General features: G+C 48.0%; 1 protein-coding gene across 2 annotated transcripts; it reads left to right on the forward strand.

Moving 5' to 3' along the window:
- The first annotated feature begins 1,947 nt into the window (after positions 1 to 1,947).
- On the forward strand, positions 1,948 to 14,854 carry LOC127687005 (acyl-CoA desaturase 1). 2 transcript variants are annotated; one of them, XM_052185201.1, is made up of 7 exons: positions 1,948 to 2,001; positions 2,212 to 2,405; positions 3,157 to 3,439; positions 6,069 to 6,199; positions 7,343 to 7,548; positions 8,931 to 9,163; positions 11,208 to 14,854. In XM_052185201.1, exons 2-7 carry the CDS (start codon positions 2,382 to 2,384, stop codon positions 11,405 to 11,407), a joined length of 1,077 nt encoding a protein of 358 aa, XP_052041161.1. In that variant the 5' UTR covers positions 1,948 to 2,001; positions 2,212 to 2,381; the 3' UTR covers positions 11,408 to 14,854. The 2 variants fall into 2 exon arrangements, with proteins under 2 accessions (XP_052041161.1, XP_052041152.1); XM_052185192.1 differs by lacking the exon at positions 1,948 to 2,001 and having other exon boundaries at positions 2,048 to 2,405.
- Positions 14,855 to 15,253: the final 399 nt, after the last annotated feature.

Here is a 15,253-nt window from a genome sequence, read left to right on the forward strand (position 1 = left end):
ACATGTGGAACAGCTCACAAACACCTGTTATTGCTGCTCCAGGGATTCTCATACCTCTGGCACATGTAACCCACACAGAGAGACATATAATTAAAAATAAAACTAAACATTTAAAATATATACTATAAACAAATCATATTTATTTAGACTTTCTAACTAGTCACTGACCTAATAACTCCTGATATCAACTCTCGTGTTTTCCCACAGTTTTCTTTCTATTTTGCGATCTTATCATGTGCTCCGGGAAGCTCCTGAAGTTTATAGTGGGTGCCATGTTATAGTCATATAAGATCACGGACAAACTAGTCCCTACTGTGTCTTAGATGGAGACACTGAAATCAATTCTCTCTTACCCAACGTTTTCTGGGGCCCCAAAGCTTTTTTGCTATCACAGCAGTCTGATTTTGGAAAGAAATAGCAGACTTCTACACTGTATGCTGTCTCGGGTCTGCCCTTGTCTTTTCTGGCAATGTGTCACAGCAGTTTAGTCCAGGAAATATCCCCAGATCTAGGGGATAATTGCAGAATGGGGGCTAGGGGAAATTCCCAGGGGAACCTGCCTGCTGCTATTGTCAAACAGGCCTAGGTAACCCTGGCTGATCTACAACTCACTGTGTAAATCGGGCTTAGTGGCACAAACCTTTATCCCAGCACTTGAGAGGCAGAGACAGGCAAAGCTCTGAGTTTGAGGTCAACCTGAACTACACAGAAAATTCCGAGGCAGTGAGAGCTGCATAGAGAAACTGTGTTTAAGATTTTTAAAAGAAAGAAAGAAACTATGTAGAACAGGCTGCAAAGTCACTGATATCAGGAAGACAGGCAGAAGAAAAGAAAGAAGAGAAAACAAAAGAACTCATTATGTAGACCAGGCTGCACAGATATTTGCCTGCCTTTACCTTTGAGTGCTGGGACTTTTATGCCACTCATCCTCAATTCCTAGCCCCACCACACTCTTGCTAAGTGTGACCACCAATAACTTCATCTCCTTTTAAATTTTACTTCCTTAAAAAAAAAAAAAAAAAAAAAAGACCAAGGAGCAGGGCCCAGCTCAAAGGCAGACACAGATCTGTGGAGCTCAAGGCCAGCTTGGTCTACATAGTGAATTTCAGGACAGTCAGAGCTTCCGAGACCTTGTCTAAAATGAAACCAGTAACAATAAATACCAAGGAGTGCCTCCTGCTCAGAGTCAGTGGGGGGTTCAACTAAAGGACATTCTTGAGATGACAAAGTACCTGTTTGCTATTCTTACTGCACACTCCGGCCCTTAGATTCCTTAGTCCCTTTCCTTAGAAGATCCCCTCCCCCAAATCCAACCTGCCGATCTAAGTATCTCTCAAATGGAACGCTTGGGGAGATGGGGCTAGGGTTGGGCTCTGGCTCCCAGCAGAGACGGTTCCCTGCAGATTGAGACCAATGACTGAGCGCAGTTGTAACTCAAGTGTGAGATCCTTGCATTCAAGATCACAGCAGCAACCGGGATACACCATTGTTTTCCTGGGTCAGAGTCCTGGGCGCTACATATCAGAGATGATACCACCCTCATGTCCCAGTCCCCGGGGTTTTTCTCTTTGCAGGTGCCTGGAAGTGGGGGTGGATGTGAAGTTTGACAGAGTTGTGAGTTTTGAGTGGCGGTAGCCAGTGTCTTCCTCACGTCTCCAGATGCAATTTCCCCAGTGACCCATTCGCTAAACGCCAGAAGAGAGTCCTAGACTTGTACACAACTCCTATACGGGACCACGTTATCCTCCTCTCAAAGAAAAGTCACCCATCAGCCCACAGCAAAGAGAATAAGGAGAAAAAGAGGGGAGGAGAGAGCGAGAAGTTAGTGGCAGAGGGAACAGCAGATTGCGCCTAGCCAATGGAAAAGGCTAGACAAGGTGGCACCAAATTCTCTTTGGCCAATGACAAGACAGGCTTCGCAGGAGGCACATTAGCATTTACCCCCAGGCAGGGGGTGGAGCAGCGCGGTGTGGCTGCCTTCAGCATCCCGGCGCCTCGGAGGTCTACTCTGGAATCCACTTGGCTTTCTTTCCCCGTCTTGGTCCCGCCCTCCCTCCCTCCTCCCTCCTCCCTCCTCCCTCACCTCCTCGCCTGGCTTCCTTGGCTACCTATCTCTGCGCTCTTTACCCTTTGCTGGCAGCGGATAAAAGGGGTCTGAGGAAATACTGAACACGGTCATCCCATCGCTTGCTCTACCCTTTAAATTCCCAGCCCGGGAAGGTCTGTGCGCAGCCGAACTCGACTGAACACCCATCCCGAGAGGACAGGAGGGCAGGTTTCCAAGCAGAGCTCCGCCACACGACTACACCAACGGGCTCCGGAACCGAAGTCCACGCTCGATCTCAGCGCTGGGAAAGTGAGGCGAGCAGCCGACAGCCAGGATGCCGGCCCACATGCTCCAGGAGGTGAGCTTCCAGAAGCCGCCCTCGCTCCGCTCACTGGCCACGCTGCTAGGTGACTGGTCCCGGGAGGAGGAAGTTGAGAGTTCTCCGGACCACTGGGCTTTCTCGAATTCTAATGCGACCGGCTGATTGGGAGGTGTAGATTGTAATTTGGGCAGCTGAGTTCCAACTTTCGTGCCTTTAGCGTGAAAAAGCAGCGGTTCTCAAACTTCCTGATCCTTTCTTTCATACAGTTCTTCATGTTGTGGTGACCCCCAGCCATAAAATCATTTTCGTTGCTACTTCATAACTGCAATTTTGGTACCGTTATGAATCGTAATGTAAATATCTGTTTTCTGAGGTCTTGGGCTATCCCTCTGAAAGGGTCGTTTGACACACCCCCAAAGGGATCGAGTGTGAGCCACAGGTTGAGAACCGCTGGTTTAAAGAAAAGCCCGTCCTGCCAATACTTGTATACTCACGTAGGAATCTCTTTGTGTGTTCCTGGGGGTACAAATGTTTCACTCTTCTTTCCTACTTGTCACACACACACACACACACACACACACACAAACAAATCTGAACAGTTTCTGGAAACTTCTGGTTTATCTCGAGTGCATCTCTCCCTGAGCTCTGGGGCAGGGTCTGTTGCGTCTTTGCTGTGCCTTTCGCCTGCACCAGTGTAAAGAACATGGCACACACACACACACACACACATACACACAGTGCCCTCCACAAATCTGCCCCCCTCCCTCGACTGAACTTTTCCTTGCAGATCTCCAGTTCCTACACGACCACCACCACCATCACAGCGCCACCATCCGGAAACCTGCAGAATGGACGAGAGAAGCTGAAGACAGTGCCCCTCTATCTGGAAGAAGACATCCGCCCTGAAATGAGAGAAGATATCCACGACCCCAGCTACCAGGATGAGGAGGGGCCCCCGCCCAAGCTGGAGTACGTCTGGAGGAACATCATCCTCATGGCCCTGCTGCACGTGGGGGCCCTGTACGGGATCACCCTGGTTCCCTCCTGCAAGGTCTACACCTGGCTCTTCGGTGAGCAGCGCCTCCTGTCGTGGGCCAGTACCTCAGGTTTCTCTTTGTTCTGGTAGCCTCTGGCCCAAGGCAGTGGCCCCTCTCTCCAGATTTCCCCAGCCTTTTTTTTTTTCTGGTTCCTTGTGGGACTGAACATCCCTTGCGATGAATGTTGACTGGGCAGGGGGCTTGGAGGGGTCTACCTGAGGCAGAGAAACAACTTTCTCTGAACAAGCCTTTCTGTGTGAAACACTTCTTAGCTGACCCACCTGACCCGAGAGAACCCGGCCCTACCTGGGAGGCTGGGGAATCAGATGCTAGGCCAGGGGCCTTGTGGACACTTTAGCCAGGGCAGAGAACAGACCCTGAGGACACTGTACCAGAGCCGTCCTTGAAAAGAAAGGAACAAAAGGCCATTATTTACACAACTATCTGCCTCCAACCCCTGACCAGACCAAGCTGGTTTGCCTTAGAGAAAGATGATGCAGGCTTGTACAGCTCCCGGTGTGCAGGTGTGTGTTTCTGCTCCCCAGTGCAGCACCTGCTAATCAACAAGATGTTAAAAGAATGAAACAAGGTTCTGGGTCCATTCCCTCAACTGGACCTCTCTTGCTTTGTCCCCAGAGCTAAGACCCAAAACTTTCTCGCCGTCCTGTCCTCCCACCCTAGTGACCCCTCCTGTCCCTAATTCAGCTCCTCAGGGACTCTTGGGTGTGGGCTGAGGATGAGGCCACCCTCTAGGAAACATTTGAGCTTTACCTGTGTTTTCCTCTATGAAACCTGAATTGGGAAGGAGGAGCAGGAGGGCGTCTCTGAGGGGTCCCCTCTCTGGAAGACTTGGGAGGTTTCTCTGGAGCAGTGTTAGCTGTGGGCACTTTGTGGCAGCTCTCTCAGAGGGTAAGGCTGTGAAAGGGCTGGTTAGCCAGGGGTTAGTTCTCCTGCCTCAGGCCTCTTAGGTTGTCTAAGTAGTTAAGTTTGGTCCTGGGAGCGTCATCCTAGAAGATGTCTAGATGACCTAGATCTGAGAGGCTCCACTGTTTTCCCATGTAATGAGTAGAGCAGCAGCGCTTTGTTGGGGTTGGCGAGGTTCTGTTCTTAGGTTAGCTGCATTACTTCCCAGACTTTCTCTTGAGGAAGCTATTTCCAGAGCCTTTTTGTTCTCTTTGTTAACTCTGCAAAAGAACCCAGTTCTGAAGAGATCTCTCATAACGCTCAAGGCCAAAGAGTCTCCAGCCCGATTCTCCCACCTACCCTCTTTTTTTTTTTTTTTTTTTTTTTTGAGATAGGGTCTCACTGTAGAACAGATCGGCCTTCAACTCACAAAGATCTGACTGCCTCTGCCTCCCAAGTGCTGGGACTAAAGGCCACCACACCTAGATCCAGCCAGCTTCTTACAATAACTCTTTTTTTTTCTTGAGACAGGGTTTCTCTGTGTAGCCCTGGCTGTCCTGGAACTCACTTTGTAGACCAGTCTGGCCTCAAACTCAGAAATCTGCCTGCCTCTGCCTCCCAAGTGCTGGGATTAAAGGTGGGTGCCACCACCGCCCAGCACAATAACGCTTAAGATGTTCCTTTACCAATAGGTGGACACAGGAGGCCCAAAGCGGATGGGGGTGGGGCGGGGCTGAGGTTTGGATAGAATATCCCAGTGTGTGTGTGTCCTTGTCCCAATTCCCCTATTGACATGGTATCATTTGTGGTCTAGACTCTGCCTGGGTCATCTACAGCATGAAACCAACGTGTCTGCTTCCTTGGTGTAAAGTTGAGGGCTTCTTTGTTGCCCCAAACCTTTTCTTTCCTGCCGTCGATTGCTAGTGGTTCTCTGGGGCTCTCTGGTACAGTATGGTCAGATCGGATACACAGGGCAATCAGATTGCCTCGTGACCGTGGGTAGCAGACACCTGGTGCTTCAATCCCAGCTCTGAGAGAATGTGGCTAGAATTAACTTAGAATGACAGACACTGACTGTGTAAGAGGGAGATGGGGGTACACAGGAAGTTGCTTAGGAGGGTTCTATCTCTGCTGCAGGACATGGACATTGTCCAGGGTGTATCCCTCGAATCCATTCTTGTTGCTTCTCAGGCATGAAAACAGTGTCTAGCAGGGCCTCTGTCCCAGCATTCTAGTGCTGGCCAGAGAAGAGCTGGGAACGCACACTGCCTCTTTCCCCACTCAACATCGAATTTAGTACCTTCTAAGCCTGCATGCCAAGGAGACGATGAAACAGGAAAATGTTTTGATGTCGGGTTCCTACTTTGCTAACTGTGCAACCCTGTTCAAACCTAAGCTCCTGGGATCTACTTCCCCAGTTATAAAGTATAGCGGTTTTATGGGGTTTCGGTTGTGTTTGTTTGTTTTTGAAACCCTACAACTCAAGGTTTCTCTGACTGGTCAATGTTCAGATTGATGCCTCTGTTGTTTTTCACAAGGCTCCTGTCTGAGGCCCTGGGCTCTGCTGGAAGAATTTTCAATCCTGCCCATTTGAGGGACAAAGGCTACTAGGTTTGAGAGACCAAGGGATTCTTATGGTACCCTGAAAAACAGATCCTTACCCTAAACCCAAAGAACACTGGCATCAGGGAAGGCACCTTGGCAACTTCCACTGTTGAGTTTTGCTTGTTGGTGAGTCTCCCACTGTCTTATCTTTCAGGGATTATGTACTATATGATCAGCGCCCTGGGCATCACAGCCGGGGCTCATCGCCTGTGGAGCCACAGAACGTACAAGGCGCGGCTGCCGCTGAGACTCTTCCTCATCATCGCCAACACCATGGCGTTCCAGGTAAGAGGCTGATGCTTTGGCTGTGTCTCCATCCATGATCTGACTAGACAGTGGGCAATCAGCATCTGGGGAGAAATTATAAGGACCCCCATTTTTGGTTTCCTGGGGTCATCTCAAGTATAACAGGTTCAGGACCGATGTGGTATCACACAGCATGCTTGCCTAAAGGGCCTTGCTGCAGGATCCATGCACTGAGCCTGGTTTCCTGGACTCTTACTGGAGAGTCAACTCATGCTTTCCTGTGATCATCATGGAATGTCACCACAATGGGACTAACAGTGACATGTCACAGAAATGGGAACTCTATATAGCGCTGGCTGTTGCAAAGCATAAGTTAATCCATTAAAGTCCTCAGAGACATAGTGGTGGATATTATCATTATCACATTGATTTTTAGTTCTTTGAGATATAAGATCTCACTGAGTAGCCATGACTGGCCTGGAACTCACTATGTAGATCAGGCTGGCCTCTGCCTTCCCAGTACTGGGATTAAAGGTGAGCACCGCCATTTAACTGTCTTTGAAAGGTTGGACTGGTGAACCTTGTCCTACCTGAGGTTGCTGGGTTGGCTAGGTTTTAGCTTAGAGTTAAATGAGAAATTTAGCTGTCGGGCATGGGATGACTTGTGGAGACTTTCTCTTCATACAAGAGAAAAACCAAGAACCACATTATTCCCATTTATTGACAGTATGCGAAGTGTTTCCCATATGCCCCAGATGAGCGTAGATGTCCTATGGAAATTCGCTCATGCTCATTACTTATGTGCTAGTTTATAATTAGGTTGGGTGGGCTGTCACCTATGAAAGCATCTGGGTGGCATGCCACACGTCTTTTCCCCAGACTCCCTGGGATCCACCTGCCTCTGGATCTCTGCCCCAGGTTCCCACACTCCTCTCTTCAAGAACTGCAGAGTTCTTCATGAGTGCTATGACTTTCCTCACAGACAACCTTTCCTGTGCTCTGGGACTTTGCCAAATAATCTTCAGGGACAGATGTACAAAAGAGCAGCCCCCAAGGTCTCCTCGGGAGCTACAGCCCCATGGGCTCTGAGTTCTCTTAGGCCCTTGCAGACATGTAGGCCCTTGCATTCTCCTTGGAGAACGTCTCTTCTCAGTAGCGGGCTCCCCTTCCCTGTGCTTCCAGAATGATGTGTACGAATGGGCCCGAGATCACCGCGCCCACCACAAGTTCTCAGAAACACACGCAGACCCTCACAATTCCCGCCGTGGCTTCTTCTTCTCGCACGTGGGTTGGCTGCTTGTGCGCAAGCACCCGGCCGTCAAAGAGAAGGGCGGAAAACTGGACATGTCTGACCTAAAGGCTGAGAAGCTGGTGATGTTCCAGAGGAGGTGAGTGGGGCATGGGGATAGAACTGGAACTGCAGCCCAGGGCACCTGGGGTTTAGGGACTCCACCTTCTACCTTAGAATGTATAAAATAATAATTAGGTGATTTACTGGATTGATAAGTTCAAAATCACTAAAATTTCCAATTCAACACTCTAAAGGCTCCCAGGCATAATTTAGTGCTGTTTCTGCCCAAGCCATCTTGCTAAAACCAATGAACTATAACATTGGTCCTAGTCTGGAACACATGGCTGAGTGGGTTACCTTCAAGGAATTTTCAGGGGATGAGCCTCAATTACCACCACATAAAGCAGGATGGTGCAGTGTTTACCATAATTAAGGAGGGGGAAATACAGCTCAGTGGATGTACAATGTATGCTGGTGAAGTGTGGCTGGCAGGAACTGCAATGGAATGTGTGGACATGCTCCTCCTGAATTATAGTCCTTCTCTGTGAGTTGTACTGTGTGCCAGGAACCGGGCTGCAAGGACAGACACAGAGTCGATATTGATTCAGGGAACCACCACTCAGGCAGTCTCTGGCATCATGAGAGATGGCTCAGTCGTTAAGAACACTGACTGCTCCTCTGAAGGTCCTGAGTTCAAATCCCAGCAACCTCATGGTGGCTCACGACCATCCATAATGGGATCTAATGCTCTCTTCTAGGGTGTCTGAAGATAGCTACGTGTACTTACAAATAATAAATAAATAAATTTTTTATAAAAAGATAAGTGAAGCTATGGAGGTGATGGCCAAAGTCACAGGTTAGACCACCAGGAGGCTTCAGCTAGGGAAGTAGTGAGCAGATGGACAGGAACCATGCTGAGGGGCTATCAGTTATACACCGGCTGAGGAATGTCAGCAGGACAAGGCCTCTAGAGTCACAGAGACCTGCAGATGATCAAGGACATTTGACGTGTCTTCTGGGGGAAAAGCAGAACAGAGTCCCACGGGGTGATGGGAATTGAAGATATGACATGTGCCATATTCTGCCAAAGTCCTCAGTGGGCAAGAATGGAGCTCAAAGGCTGAGGAGAACAGCCCATCGATCAGAATCGGCTGGTGAGGTTATGATTTGATTCTGACCGGTTTGACGAGCAGGACTTTATGTTCCCATGAAAAAAGTAATGGATTTGTAGTCAGGAATAGAAGTGGCAGGAGACAAACTGTACCCAGCGGGATCCTCGAAGAATATTGGCACATTCGTGTATTCCATCCAAAGAAAGAGAACACCGTGCTTAAGATTTTGTTACCACCTTTCCTCTGACTGATAATCTGTCCTATCCTTTCAACGTAAAAATGACACAGCGCTGCCTAATCAGGAAGGGCAGTTTGTGTAGGTGTGAGAGTCCTCTCCCCAGACTCAGTGTGTGATCTCTCCACGTAGGTACTACAAGCCCGGCCTCCTCCTGATGTGCTTCATCCTGCCCACGCTGGTGCCCTGGTATTGCTGGGGTGAGACTTTTGTAAACAGCCTGTGTGTCAGCACCTTCTTGCGATACACTTTGGTGCTCAATGCCACCTGGCTGGTGAACAGTGCCGCCCACCTCTACGGATATCGTCCCTACGACAAGAACATTCAATCCCGGGAGAACATCCTGGTTTCCCTGGGTGCCGTGGGTAAGTCACTAATCTGAAGCATGACCATCTATCTCTAGGGGCCTTCTGGTTGTGTTGTTTGTCTAGGAGCCAGAGGAACCAGAAGGATCTGTTTTATGAGTTCTGTGGGGTTCATTTTTTCCACCATAAAACTGGGGGTTGGGTAGAGCATATCGGGAACCCTTACGAGAGTCTGGCCAGCAACAGCTCTTAATGTAAAAAGGAAAGGGGAAGGTTTATAGGCTGTAAAACAGTGTCTAAGTGCTGCCTGTAATGAGCCTGAGTCCCCAGGCAGGTCTGTAGTCCTGTGTAGGCCAGGATGTGCATTAAGTACATCACAGTCACCAGCCTAGTGGTTCCCATGTAAACAACCTTGCTGTGTTACCTCTAGGAGCATCACTTAGTCAGTAACCTTCATGTTGCTGCGCTAGGGGTATTAATCTCTCCACACCACTGTACGCTGCTCTTTTACACGTGGGGGCCGCGCACCGCCTTGTGGTGACGTCAGCTGCAGGGCAGGCTCTTTTCTCCCTCCATCACCCCTCTTTTTCTCCCTCCATCACCCCTCTCTCCTCTTGCTCATTTTCTCTTCCGCTCCATGCTGAGGATTCCTCCACCCCAGCGTCCCTGAAGGAGCTGAGTTTTGTCTGTTCCTTCTGTGTCTGTTCCTGCGTGCGTTCCTGTCTTTCTTAGGCTTTTCCTGTGAGGATGACGACATCTATCGCTCATCTGCTGACAGCCTGGAGACCCCTTTCTTCGCTCATAGAACATGCCTGTCATTCCGCTGGTGCTTTTAACTCTATTTAAAGCTCTGCCACCACCACCCCCCTCCGACCCTTTTTCTATTTGGATTCTATGATTTCAATCCTTCTCTGGCACCTGTCACCAGTCTGTATGCTGCTACTTTTGAACGATTCTGAAATAGATCCTACGCTATCCAAATCCAATAGGTTCATGGAAATAGCGTAATCTGAACTGAGTCATGTGTGTCCTGTCCAGTGAGCCTTCCCTGTGACCATCAGTTCCAAGTGGCTGGCAGTGTCTTCCTTTGTCCTGCTGTTACTCACCACCCCAAGCCTGTTGTTTCTCTGCTGGCTGCTTCCTAATCGCCCTCATCTTCTTCTTGTATTACTTCCCTCAGGTCACGTGCTCTTGGTCTCTGGTCACCCCTGGAGCATTTCTGGGCTATCTCTTGCTGCTTCAGTTGTTCCCTGTCAATCTCCACTCTTCTTTTCTCCCTCGTCACCACAGAGTTCTGTTTTCATGTTAAATATCGAGACAGGAATATAGGGGAGGGATCACGCAGAACGTCCGTTTGAAAGTAAACACTAACAATCTTAAAAAAAAATTTTTCTTGAAATTGTCTTTTTATGTGTTATATTTTATTATGTGTTGGGATATTTGGCCTGCATGTTTATCCATGCACCATATGTGTGCAGGGCCTGAGGGGGCCAGAAGAGGGCATTGGATCGTTTGGGTCCAGTGTTATTAGTGTTGGGAACCATTTAGAAAGAAGAGCCCTACCAAGAGCTAATAAACCTTCTGCAGAAGCCCTCCTCGGTCCAGAGTTTCTGTTTTTGTTTTTGTTTCCCCTCTATCAAAATGTTATTTTTTAGGAATGGTCAGAATCTTTGATGTTAGAGAGAATATCAAAGTGATCCTGTTTTCTCAGCACCTCCAGAACCCCAGGGTCAAACTCAGAGTCAGCAGGTCTGCTGAGAGCCAGCAGTGGGTGGGTGGGGGACAGAGACCTCCCTTTGCCTCCTCCTGAATACAACACGCTTCTGTTCAGACCTTATAAGTCGAAGACCCAGTTTCTCTCCCATCCTCTTACAATACAAACTTCCTCTGACCAAGGCTCCCAGAGTGTATGAGCAGAACATGTCAACTGGTTTCCTGAGATGCCTCTCAGGGCATCTATTTGTGTTAGAGTACAAGGCTGAGGTTCATCTATTCACCCCAACAGCGGATTCTTCAAGGCATGAGGCACACACAGCTAAGAAGTGTGCAAAAGGGAAGCAGCCATCATGGAGCCCCCTAACTGCTCTCCTGGCTTCTGTTGCAGGCGAGGGCTTCCACAACTACCACCATGCCTTCCCCTATGACTACTCCGCCAGTGAGTACCGCTGGCACATCAACTTCACCACGTTCTTCATCGACTGCATGGCTGCCCTGGGCCTGGCCTACGACCGGAAGAAAGTGTCCAAGGCCGCTGTCCTAGCCAGGATTAAGAGAACTGGAGACGGGAGCCACAAGAGTAGCTGAATTTTTGGCTTCTGAGTTCCTGTTCCAAAAGTTCTCTGGGCAGAAAGTTAATATTCTGTTGATTCTGGATAATGCTATTGGGATGTTGATGATGCATTTAACCTATTCCGGTACAGTATTCTTATAAAATGAGAAAGCTTTGATCACATTTTGAGGTAATACATATTTTAATTAGCTAGGATTAACCATGCCACAAGACACATATATTCTAAGCATACACGACAAATGCATATAGAATTTTGCATATCAGCTTTAAATAATAACAATAAATTTGAACATTCTATACAGAGAGTAGCAAAGCCAAGGAACATGCTGTTTTGATGCTAGGGCGAGCATGGCGCTCATTCCCTGTTTGTATTGCATCTAGCTTTGTTTCTCTCTGTGTTATCACCATCTTCAGGCAAGTAGCTGACCAACACTGGCCTGAGTCCACCTCCCAGAACCCAGGCAACCTTTCTGCTTTCTGAAAAACTGATCCTTCCTCCTGAATACATCTTTCCTTGTTCCGAGCTTCAAGATTGCTGCCTCAAACTAGAGACAGAACAAACCCTTCCTGGAACGTCACACTGATGAATTTCACTACAGGTTTTGCTGGATGAAAGGGAGACATTATCTTGATTTGATACGCAGCAGGTAGACCATCTCGAGGGAAGAGTTAGCATGCATGGTGTGGTCTGTAAGTAAGGATGGGGAAGGGGGGGGGGAAGAGGTAGTCATATCTAATGGCCTACTTACCAAAGGCCTCTCTGCATAGCATGCCTCTTTTCAGTCCATACCCTGAACACAGAGATTAGTGAGATTTGAATAATTAACTAATTTTCAGAGTGAAGTGAGGTAATGCATGGCCTGTTCTAGGGGAGGGTTTTAGCTTTTGGTAACTGAAGATTTCTTCGAAGAAAAAGTCTTCACGTTCAATGTGCCTGGAACTGATAACTAAATAACTGACATTTGGGGGTGGGGCATATGGTGTAAAACTATGTAAATATAAGCAAAACCCTTCATTTGGAACGTGAAGATATTTCACTTAGAAAAAGTATTGCTAAAGGAAAAAGAATCGAAGGACAAGAGATGTTGCCTGGGTTGCTGGTTTCTTTCGTGGTTGGGCAGGAAATAGTGAAATTGAGGGGCAGTGTCTAAAGCAGCTGCTAAGAGGTACATTTCCAAACGAAGCCCTTGGGGACCATCTTCCAGGGATTCGGATGGTGTTGGCTCCATCCATCGCATAAATTCCCTCCCTGGATTGAAACTTGGCTTCTGGTGGTGTTGAACCTCCCCTGCTGCTTTCTCTGCTTTGTGGCTGTCCAGCCTTGCTAGTGCTGCCTCGGGAATTCCTACCCACCCGACTTCTTCTGCTGCTTCTTTCTTTGGCCCTTTTTCTTCCCCTGGACAGGCAGCTAGTTGCCTGAGTGTCTCAAAAGCGCCCAGGACTTGCTGCTGTCCGGCCCGTTCCTCCCCCCAGTATCCTCGAGTGGAACCTTTGGGTAGCTTCGGGAAGCAGAGCCAGGTGTTACTTTTCTGTGGCTTCCAGATCCCCCCTACCTCCGCCCCATGCGCCTCTGCCACAGTGATTTCCGGAAAGCTTGGTAGACCCTCTAGTCATATTTTGGTTCAGAGAGTCTCTCTGGTTTGTGAGTTAACAGATCCACCAAACGCTGTTTTGTCTCAGCGAGTTAACCACTGAACGAGAAGGTTGGTTGGTGATCTGTTTCTGTGCGAGTCAGAGTAGACAGCATATTCACGTCTCCCTGTGTGCTTTGCAAGGTGGCTCTGGCAGATCAACGCAGGCAGGGAGTGGTACAGTGCTTCTGAAAGGAAGAAGTTCCCCCATTTTACCTATTAAAACACCAGAGGCACGGGCAAGCGCTCAGGACCTCACTTCAAGAAGAGGGTCTGCTTCCCGAAGCAAGTGTGTGACGAAAAGCAACTGAAAGCTGGTATCGAAGGCGCCATGAACTGACACTCTATCACACAGCCCAGGGCAAACAGTGGTATAGAAAAGTCTAGAAAAAAACATCACATCCGTATTTTAGAAACATCAACCTCTGCTGTCCCTGTAGCCAATCCAGAGGCCTGGCTTTTAGGACTGGCTGTGTACAGTGCCAAATACTCAGTTCACTTGGAAGATCAGAGCCTTTCTTTCTGTGTTAATTGAACACATGCTCTGTACTGTTTTGTTGAAGTAGAAAATCTAGTAGAAAATCACTGTAGATCTGCTGACCTGTAACCCTCGGGAAACGCCTTTGGGATCATTTTACTTTTCCAGGTCACAGATGCCTGATTTATAAGATGAACAATAAAATCAGCTTTCTTTCTCTTCTGATCTTATGCCTGGATCTTATTCAGGCCATGTTCCAAAGCAAGGCTACATAGAGACCTCAGGCTGAGGTCCCGGTGTCTTTAGGTAAAGACACTCTCTCAGATCCTCTCAAAGGTGGATTCCTAACAGTTCCAGATGAATGTACTCACAGCGCTGGGTGCCTTATCCCTTTCCTAACTGCAGTGCCTGTGAGCTCAGCCTCACTTCTTCGCTTACCCCTGAGACCCCTTAGATGGGGTGGGTACAGTCGAGAGGCTGGCTGGAGGGTCATCAGTACAGTGATTTGCAGAAATCTTTTATGGGCTTCATTTTGGAAAATTTGTTTTTTTTAGTAAATTCTCAAATTTGGTGGGATGTAATTTGAGTGTATTCGATTGTATGGTCATCGTCCTCCTCGTTACTATTGTTAAACATGTTATAAACGGCAGTTGGCACTTGGGCTGCTAATCTCTGGGTGTAATCTCTGAAACTGTAACTCCAGTGAGGCGGTAAGATCCGCAAAGCCACCATCTGTTGGTGACTTAAGCCAAGGCCTCTCTTAGCGACTGACTTGTTGTGTTATCCTTTCTCTTGTAACAAACCCACCCCAGAGATGAGGCCTTTAACCATCCCAAGAAACTCCTGGGCTAAGTATCTGTCAGTCTCCCATCTCAACATTGTAAATTAAGTGTCCAGAGCATCAACTCAGGAGGACACACTGAAACTATCACTCTGGGCAAGTCCTGATAAAACGGGCTACTAATACTAACCTACCTCAAGAGCAGTTCTGAGGTGATTAGAGTTTTTTTTTTTTTTAACCTAGTATTTGGAGATCCTCATCAGATGTTCTCATACAGGCTTCTAAAGAACTAGATATGTTCTAGAGACCATTTTTAGTCTACATTGCTCTTTCCAGAGACTGACAGATATGACCAGTCCAAGTGCAAGACTGCTTACTCTCTGCCACAAAAACCCATGCAGGAATCTTTCCCTTGCTTGAATGAGATTTTCTCCCTTTTATGTGTGGTAGTTATTTGTGACCCAAGTGTAATTTGGATGATTTCCATTAATATCAACTCTTGAAGCCTATTTGTACTGATTGAGATTGTATTTGTTCCTAATAAAAGTGGATCTGGCTGTGCTGTCTGGGAGCTTTCGGCCATGGTCACTCTCATATCTATCGCAAGCGCACACACAGCTAGCCATGGAACCTGGGGGTTCCCACAGGTTGGGCACGCATCGACAGACGAGAAACATGCACTGCATCTTTGTCTTGAAGCTGTTTATCTGAGACAACCTCTCACAGCAAAACCTTAGCTGGCCTAGAAGTCTCAGGAATATTCTCACTTTTTGCTGAGATTATAGACAGAGTTGAGATTCAGAGGAAAAAAAAATTAGAAATTACAAGGGTTGAGCAATACCCCAGTAACCTGCTGACCCTTCCTAAGGGTAACTTGGGGTTAAACTCTGGCAGCAAGAAACCAAGAATCTGGCATTGAGTCAAACACAGCATCAGCTGACTGCTAGCTAGGGGACATGCCAGGGCTCCA

The sequence above is a fragment of the Apodemus sylvaticus genome, chromosome 1, assembly GCF_947179515.1.
Source record: "Apodemus sylvaticus chromosome 1, mApoSyl1.1, whole genome shotgun sequence".
Lineage (NCBI taxonomy): Eukaryota > Metazoa > Chordata > Mammalia > Rodentia > Muridae > Apodemus > Apodemus sylvaticus.